Below are 9891 nucleotides of genomic sequence, written 5' to 3' on the forward strand. Positions count from 1 at the left end.
TGTCTGCCTACAAAACCACCACTGGCTCTGCACCCCTTTACCTAAATTCATTACTTCAGAGTTATGTGCCCTCTAGAAGCTTGCGTTCTGCAAGTGAACGACGCATTATTGTGCCATCTCAAAGAGGCACAAAATTACGTCCTTAGCCATATTTAAGAAACTACTAAAAACATATCTGTTCCATCTTTATTTGACCCTCTAACTCTAGCACTTTCTATTCTATTTTAATTCTACTTTATCTATTTATCTTCTTTTTTATTTAAAAAAAACTAACACTAGCTTTCTATTTTTTCTATTCTATCTACTTGTTTTTCTTTGTGTGTGTGTGTGTGTGTGTGTGTGTATATATACTGTATATATATATATATATATATTATAATATCTAAAAAAAAAAAAACTTGCTACGTGTTCTGCGTTAGGCTAACCAAGACTTGTCATTTGCACTTACATATTGTTGCTCTTTTGTTAGTTTTGATTGCTTCTGTTGTCCTCATTTGTAAGACGCTTTGGATAAGTGTTGCGTTTATAATTTTGTTCAGTGTATTTATACACCTTGCTACGTGTTCTGCGTTAGGCTAACCAAGACTTGTCATTTGCACTTACATATTGTTGCTCTTTTGTTAGTTTTGATTGCTTCTGTTGTCCTCATTTGTAAGACGCTTTGGATAAAAGCGTCTGCTAAATGACTAAATGTAATGTAATGTAATGTCTTGTTGCTGAGACCCGCCTTGATATAATGATTGACAGGTTGGGGATGGCTCGGAAAGCATTTTCAAATCCACATTGATTTAATCGACATTATTGCGGGGTATTTAATGAAAATGCAATTGAAACATCTTAAGTGTAAGTGTCAATGCATTTAAGAAAAATAAAAGATTTAAATCACCATTTTTGCTACCATTTTGCTGCACATTTGGCTCAGACTGCATTTTGAAATTCACACTGCATTTAGCTACAATTATCACGCGGTATCACGATGAAGATGCAATCCCATGTGTCCTACCCCTAAGTCTAAATGAATTTAGGGAAAATGGCATTTAAATTATAATTTTGCTACAGTTTTTGCTTGGATATGTTAAACATATCTAATCAATTTGGGTAATACAATTTCATTTTAATTTTGCTACTTATAAAGCATTAAAATATGTTTTTAATTTACATATTAAAACTAGTGTAGGTAATGGCAAATGTAAATTATATAATTTAATTTTCATTTTGCACTAAATGTTGCAAATATGTATGGGAAAATGTACATTTAAATAAAGAAATACATTTTACATATTGCATTGTCATTTTGCATATTACATTTCAAAATGAATTTTGCTACCCATATGCTTCCATATTTTTCAGGGGTAGGGTTGTAGACCTCGGTTCTATTAGGTGTTATTATTACATGCCAGAATATGATCAATTTTGTCAACATGGCATTTCACTTTCCTCGTTGCATTTATCCATTTCACTTGTGCCAGAAAAAAAAATGTGCCAGAAGATCAGGATTCTTTTTTTTGTTTTGTTTTGTTTTTTCTGTGATAAATTTAATACAATTTAAAATATATGGTCTCTCTTCTCTTCCCCTCTTAGACGTCTCAGCCAAGCACTGGCGGTCAGTCTTCATGCAGCAGTGACCAGTCCACCGGCGGCCCCCATATCGGCCGTGGAGTCCAGCTTGCTGTGAAAAGCATTGGGCTTGCGGAGGAGGAGGCAGTGATTGAGGACCAGGAAAATGAAGAGAAGGAGGAAGAAGGAGAGGGAGAGGAGGAGGATGCCCCCATTATGGACTCTACAGTATCCACTGCAACAACCACAGCGGCAACACTAGCTTTTCAGACTCGCCGAAGTGTAGGACGGCCTCTACGCTGGATGGAGCATGTTAAGATGGAGAGGTTAAGGCAGGTGAATGGAGCTGTGCCTAGGCTAGGACATATGTCCCCAACACCGCCCCCTAAAGGCCAGGCCCTGCCTGCCCTCACAGGAAAGGGTAAGTCTGAGGGTGTACTTACTCTAGGCAATCTGAACCATACCCGAGCACGTTTGACCCCCAAAGTCCAGTTTATTTAACTAGTGTTCCCTGGCCCACTTGAAGAGGTGGGCTCAGACACGGTTCAAGATTTTTTAAACAACATATTATGCATGTGAGAGGACCGTGTGTCACCACACCCCAAATGGCTGAAAATAAAAAGCCACAGAGTTAACATTTCTTATGTATTCTGTTATGCTGAGTGACAGTGCTTTTGGTCATGTTTTCTCCAAAACAGTTGCATCATAAAGACATGCTCAGGCCTGGAACATTAAAGTGCAATATGAATGCAACAGGGGAGTGGGGAGGGGGTACAATCATGTTTGGGCATGGTACAATACACCTGTGCCAAGTGCAAGTACATCCTTACTTTCAGAGCTTTCTCAGTATACTGAAATTTACATGTTTAAAGGGTTAGGTCACCCAAACATGAAAATTGAATCATCATTTACTCAACCTTATGTTGTTTAAATGCTGTACAGCCATCTTTTTCAGACCATAAAAGGAGAAATCAGGACAGTTTTGAGGAAATCATGATTAATAAGACGTGACACAAAATACAATCCATGTACTTTATTTCTTCATTTACAGTTTCATTTCTGAATAAACTTACCCATTAATGTCTATTATAGTCTATTATGACTATAATTGCATCGTAATAATAACATTAACCTCACCTAATAAGAGTATTTCTCATTATTAGGTTCATGCCTTGGTAGGAGTAGTTCTGTGGGGGTTCCCCAGCCTCCTCCACGTCTTGAGCCGTCCAACACAGAGCTGATGGTGTTAAATTTGCTGCGTGAACGCCGGGACAGCAGTGGCAGCAACACCAGTTCGGCCTACCTGAGCAGCAGTCGTCGATCCTCTGGCATCTCCCCCTGCTTCTCCAGCCGCCGTTCTAGCCAGGCCTCGCAGTCTGAGCACAACCACCATCGGCATATTCACAATCTCAGTGCCACTGACTCTTATGACCCTATCTCCACTGATGCCTCACGACGCTCCAGTGAAGCCAGCCAATGTGGAGGTGGAGGAAGTTCAGGTGGGATGGTGTATAGTGGAAGTGAAGGTACTGGAGGAAGTGGGATGAGGGCAAGAGGTGTTCTCAACCTCACTCCAGCTCAACATTATAACCTGAAGGCCAAGTATGCCGCTGCTACAGGTGGGCCTCCTCCCACACCCTTGCCAAACATGGAGCACATGAGCCTAAAGACTCGTCTGGCTTTGATGGAAGATAAACAGAACATGGGCCAACTTACACTACCACCACTGGTCAGGCCACGTCGCTGTAGTGATGGTATGCACAATTTACATGGCAGTCAAGCAGTGTACCAACGAAGGGGATTGTACCCTGCTGAAGGTCCAGGGAATAGTGATCGAAGAGCCAGTGACCCTGTGCGTACACGGGATACTAGTGCTTTTGGTTTGCCACAGTTACAGCGTTTCAGCAGTTTAAACAACATGAATTCATTACCCCATATTGCTGGTAATCATTCTTTAGATGGAGAAAATAACAGTCTGAGCTTCCAGAACTACATCTTTCAGAGAAGTCTACACTCGCCTTGCCCTCCCAGAATCATGGAGCAATCAGCACTTGAGGACTTGGCAATGGACCAAGATGGTCTTCTGTTACATGTTGATGTAGACATTCTGCCAGATGACTTGGTGCAGTATCTTCATTCCCAAGACCAAGAATCGGATCACAACCAAGACAACCATAGCAGTGATTCCAGTCCCCATAGATCCAGTTTTGACCAGGGTACTGCAGATTTTCAGAACTTCCTCAACCCACAACAGCAACAGGAGGAGATAGAAGGGGAAATCACTAGTAAAGATATAATGCCTATCCAGTGGAATGAAGTGACCTCTGGTAGTGCTGATGTTTCTCCTCCCAGGCAGCAGTCTCAGAGGTGCAGAAGATGGTCAGACCAGAGTGGCATAGTGAGCAATGCCTTTGGTCGCTTTGGAAACATGGTTGTGCAGCAACAACTGCATACAGAGTTCATGGATCAACACTCAACTCTTTGTAGAGATGGTGTCGAACACATGGCAGGTATGAACGACAGATGCATACATCCAGAGCAGCATCAACAAATTGCAAAGCCATCCCAACAACAGCCCAGGACAAATCCAGGCATTAAGAATGAGTCTTCTTCAACCTCCAAACTGGAATCAAGGCCCAACAACTTTGGTCGACCAGACTTCTCTTATATCTCTTTGGGCCCCCTCCATCCTAGCTGTACCCAGCAAAATCAAACAATAACACATCAAATCAGCACCAACCTTTCGTTGCAAAGACCAGCTAACTGCAGCTTGTCTCCGGCAACACTACTGCCTCACCAGGCCCAACATCCTATGACTCACCCAACTGTCAATAGTGGCCATAGAGGCTTATATCACACACAACCCTACTTCATTCAGCAGGTTATCAATGGTCATAATGCACATTCATGCCAGCAGCAAAGCTTGAGAAATGGAAATGGAACCAATTGCTCTCTTGCAAATCAGGTTTCAGGACTTAAGCTTGAGGCAGAGGATTACCTTCAAACCAACACTTGCTCTTCTATCCAGCGACAAAAGCCTGTGTTTATTGCTAAGTGTTTTGACACGTCAGAGTCCAAAAATTCATCTTCTCATGATACAGGACAGTCATGTTCAATGGAGTCCTTGACAGCTGAGACAGAAACACCTTCTGAGGCCCTTCTGTCCCCTGGGGTTGATCAGGTGACCAGTACAGTAGAAGAAAGCCTTGGTGTCTTAGATAATGTCGGTTTAGATATTTGTTCCATCCTTGAGGATGGTTATGAGCAGGGTAGTGTGGTGTCTGACATCAGTCCCAGTTTTTTCCAGGGACTGTCTAGAACTTCCTCCCGGCTGACTACTCCCCGTGTTTCAGCTTCATTTCATCCAGGCACTAACAACATGGCTATTGGTGACATGAGCTCACTCCTTACCACCCTCGCAGAAGAGAGCAAATTTCTGGCTATTATGCAGTAATCTGTGCACTCCCCCTCCAAAAAATTGTTACGCTGTTATAGATAAGACAAATGTAACAGACTTGTGTATGTAATGTAAAGATGTGGGATGAGAAAGAAAGTTATTGCTTTATATTTATTAAAATAGTTTATTAGGTGATGTTGACAAAGATTTGGTACACAATCTTGAATCTATCTTATCTTCCTAGAGGCAGTGACCAATAAATCCATTCCATTTCTGGAATAGAGGCTATTTTAAAAGCCCTTCTTTTATATCGTTAAATGATTATGGCAGATGGATTCACTGGTCTTCTTTTCATCACATTGAAACAGTATTCTCTGTGTTGTTGTTGATATTTTTATGTTTTGTTGTACATTGTAGCTACAAGTGCATGATAATTTTCTTATCAAGTGTACACAGTGTTCACTAAACTGAGTAGGTTAACTCATTGTATTATGTATCTTTGTTGTTGAGTGCATTGCATACTACAAAAATGGTGTGAATATGCACAGACTTAACTGTCATCAGGTCAAAACAGTGTGGAATATCACTCTTAACAGGCCCAAGTGTCATATTTTGATTATTCTAAATGTATTTTTAAGTGTCTTATATCAGCGATGTTGCAGTGATTATAATATAAGTATACTTACCAAACGTTGTTGACCAATTTTTCCCAACATGGCAATTAAGAGGGACCACTTTGTTGTGTAAGGGTATGACAAAAAGGGTATGACAAGTTGACAAGTGTAGAGCAAAATGCTAGAGCTGATCACTTAATATCTCGATAATATTGACTGTATCCTTGTAAATAAATGTTAATATTTTTCTTCATTTTTTATTTTGCAAAAATTTACGTTTTGCATCATTTTGATCATATTGTTAATGACTGGTGCTGCTGTTAAGCAATGCATTACATGACAAAAAAAAAAGCGTGGTCATTTTAGTCAATCTCAACATGTTGCTTATTGCACAAGTCATTTTTTTAATTTGTGGCCAAAATGTGTTAAAAGCAATGGTATCAATTAATGTTTAAATTTATCTAAATATCTGGAATATCTGTAATATTATTTGTTATCTTGTTTACAACAGTCAGTTGTGTGCTGTTTTTGTCACAGCAGTGCAGTGAATTTGTAGTGAGATCTCATTTATGCCGTGGCTTTTTAGATCAACCTGTCTTTGCTTATCTATTAAAAAACCTCTACCTTCCTCACTTCTGAATTAGGACATTTATAAACACCAAGACGCAACAAGCTCCACTACAGGAGCTAAGAGACTTTTTAGCTGCATTAAAAATATCCTGCAGTTTCTGCCTGCATATGTATAGTTTTTAAAGGTGTACTCTCGTAATTAGGTTCTGTTTTTTTTTGTATGGTTATTTGAAAAATGTCTGTAATTGTGTATTGACATCTTTGTTTAGTTTTAAACACAGAAGTGGTATGACCTATTCCTCTTTAAAAGGACTAGAGGCTTTGAGCCTAAGGTATGTGCCTTATTAATGCTTGTCCATACAAAAGAGACACTGCCATTTTCTTCTTCTTCTTCCTTTTATGTTTCTTTTTTAAGGAATTAAAGAGAAAAAAATGTGTATGGAAAGAGTCCTGTGACTTCACATGTTATATGGAACACTACATTCTGTTGGTTGGGCATTGAGAAATGTAATGTGTAAGCAATGTTAGTTGCTTTGTTGTTTTTAATAGTTATTACATTTGTTTTTGTGCTTGTAAATACATATTCATTCTGTAGACTGTAGTTAAGAGTTTAGGTGGCATCAGGGGTCAGAATTAGTATAAATATCCTACTCTATTAAGAAGGAATCCCTGTGCCCTGTCTTACATTCAAACAGGTGATCAAAATAGAATCACGGTGCCTAGCACCCTTAGACTGGGAACAAAGTCTGAATTCTCTTTTTTATATCATATTAAAAGAAATGTTTGTATGGTTTTAATAAAAAAATAAAATAAAAATAAATGCAACAGTTGTCTTTGCTGGTGAGTATTTGCTATTGATGTACTGTATAAGAAGAGGAAGTTACAGTAAAATACAATATCAGTAGGTGATACTAAACAGTGCTTTAATGCAACATATACGATTACCTTATCTGTGTGCAATATTTAATCTGACTGTTCATTATGCAATACTATTTTCTCTGCTCTGAGCTGAGTTAATGCTTCACATCAGTTCTAACATATTAGTGTGTTGTGCAGTATATAAGCTATATGATTCTGAAGAGACTCTTGATCACATAAATACCTAAGAAAGCTTTTGAAACATTCTTATTTAAATGCATACATCACAATGACTAGTTAATGTCTGCATTTGTACACAATCTTGGACTGATACTGCAGAGGAAATTTAAAATCATGTTGTTCTGATGTAATGATATTTTGAATAGTGTAACTGTGCAATTTTTTTACAACAGGTAAATTAATTGACTTTAGTGTCAGTGACGTTAGTGACTTTACAGATAATGATATTTGTTATGAAATTCAGTTGTTTAAACACATTAAGAAACTTAAAGCAGTGTTCAAATTATGTCAAAGCTCTTAGGGGTTCCCCCCTTCAAAAATAAATAAATAAAAACTATAGTCCTTTTAATATTTCTCAACAAAAATCAATGTAATAGCAAATTTAGCACATTTCTTTTAATCTCTCTCGTCATATTGTTATTTTTGGGTTTGTTTAAATAAAATATGATATTTTTTTCATCTTGTCCTTGTTATCTTTGAGAAAATCTCATAACCTAGTGACTGTTTGTCGGTTCTAAGATGAAAGCTTATTCAATATCAGTTAATTAGGTGTACCAAACAGTCATTAAGCAAAGAAGAATTAAATATCTTACCCATAGGCACAATGATTCCCACTTTTTCCCTCTTCAAATTTCTGAAATCTCCTTTCAGCTTGATGCTTTATTTTTGACTTGTCACGAAAGTTTATCATAAGTGTTTTTACATTTTGCCAGTTTAAGCATTCAAAAGATTTTACCCATTTAAGTGCAGGAAATCACAAAAGATAAAACTAAATTCAGGACTGGAGCACTGTTTTCTGTGTGCGCACGCACCCAAAGCCTGCACAATAGAGAGCCTAGTCTCAGACAGCCAGTGCCAAAAGGTGGTAGAGGCGATTGCCTAGGGGCAGCGAGGTTGTCGATTCAATTTTTAGGTGTGTTCAGCTGGAAGCATATGCCTTTGTATTAGGGATTTCCTGGAACGCCATATGATGTATGGCTTCGTTGAGTTATGGATTTTGCACTTATGCACTAAGTTTTTCTCCAGTGTAGATTAGTTTTTTTCTATCTCTCAGTGAATGTATAAGATTTCCTGATAAAAAATTTCAATTTTTTTTTGTCAAAGATTTTTAATCATAATTTACTTGATAATAAATCCTTAGACCTTTCTAAACATTTATAGGTATAGGCCTCCTACATGTTAACAGGTCATGCTGCAGTTTTATGTATATATTGATAATGATCATTATCAATAATTATTGTTTTGTTTAACAATAATCAGAATTAGTCATATTGATATATATATAAAAAAACATTTTTGGCCAAATAGTGCAGCCCTAAAACAGCCACAACAAACTCAGTGTTCTTTATCATTTTTGGTAAATAAAGAAAAAGTTAGTCTGAAAACCTTTCTTGTTACAATTCAGATTTTGTTGTTACAGTTCAGATTTTGGAATTCACTTAATATTGCCTCTCAGAATAGTCATCTCGTAACGCAAGTCTTACACGCTGATGCTATTTTTTATTTATTTGAAATGAAACAATGATAGAGAGATTGATCATTCATGATAGAAAGTGAAGTTGTGGTTTAAATGGAATCCAAACGGTATCTTTCCGGAGAGAAAAAAAGGATGTTTTGAATGCTACATACATTATATTTATTGCTGTAGTAGGCTATTAGTACTTGTTTTATAAATGTAATGATGCCCCTGTCATGATCACAGACAGACTTGTCATATGAGGAAAAATTGTGCCACATTTAGTGTGTTACGTTAAATAATTTCTCCAATACAGTAGGTGCCGATAATGCACCTTAACATTAGTGCTACCCGCCATAAAATCGAAGAAGATCTGTTCTTGACTATGGATGTATAGCTTACATGTCAGCAGCAGAATCAAACCTCAAGGAATTAGATGTATTGCAACCTCAGGCCCTGAGAATCTGTAGTGGGGCTTTTAAATCATCTCCGGTATCATCAGTTCAGGTGGAAATAGGAGAAATGCCATTAAGAATTAGAAGAGTAAAATTAATGATGGCATACTGGGTCAATCTCCAAGGACAAAATGAAAAACATCCTGTCAAAAGCGAATTAAAAGAATGCTGGGAACACAATGAAACCAATTTTACAAGTTTTGGGTGGATAGGTGATGCTAAAGCAAGAAATATAGGATTACATCAATTACAGTACAGTAATACAGTATCAATTTCCTCAATTCCTCGCTGGTTATTCCCCTTGCCAACTGTTGACCTTAGTATACAGCAGGACCTGAAAGACAATTCTAATCAACTCCCGATATGGTATATAGTCCAGAAGTATTTTGTCAGTTTGGCAGATATATTGGGATGACCATGGAACGGGTAGACATTTGTATAATATACAAAAAACAGTTGATGCTGGGAGAAAGGAGAGTAGGAATCGAAGGGAAGGAAATATCATTACACGCCTTAGAATTGGACATACTGGACTTAATAGTACATTATATAGAATTGGTAAGCACCCAACTGGGGAATGTGTAAACTGTAATCACCAAGAAACAGTTGAACATGTACTACTTCAATGTGTAAAATACAATAATGAGAGATATCGCCTTATTAAGTCAATGAAGAAAGTTAAACACCATGACTTTTCCTTGTCAGGTTTATTGGGGAAATCAGCTAACAAGATATATGATGATA

At 37.7% G+C, this 9891-nt stretch overlaps 1 protein-coding gene across 1 annotated transcript in view; it reads left to right on the forward strand.

The window, feature by feature from the left end:
* Window positions 1-6880, forward strand: part of gli3 (GLI family zinc finger 3) — a 36730-nt gene extending 29850 nt beyond the window's left edge. The window contains exons 9-10 of the mRNA XM_016237312.1: window positions 1582-1978; window positions 2721-6880. Coding sequence (XP_016092798.1) covers window positions 1582-1978; window positions 2721-5011 — 2688 coding nt within the window. The 3' untranslated portion in view covers window positions 5012-6880. The remainder of the gene's footprint in view (window positions 1-1581; window positions 1979-2720) is intronic.
* The last annotated feature ends 3011 nt before the right edge of the window (window positions 6881-9891 follow it).

The sequence above is a fragment of the Sinocyclocheilus grahami genome, unplaced genomic scaffold, assembly GCF_001515645.1.
Source record: "Sinocyclocheilus grahami isolate Dianchi unplaced genomic scaffold, SAMN03320097.WGS_v1.1 scaffold511.1, whole genome shotgun sequence".
NCBI lineage: Eukaryota > Metazoa > Chordata > Actinopteri > Cypriniformes > Cyprinidae > Sinocyclocheilus > Sinocyclocheilus grahami.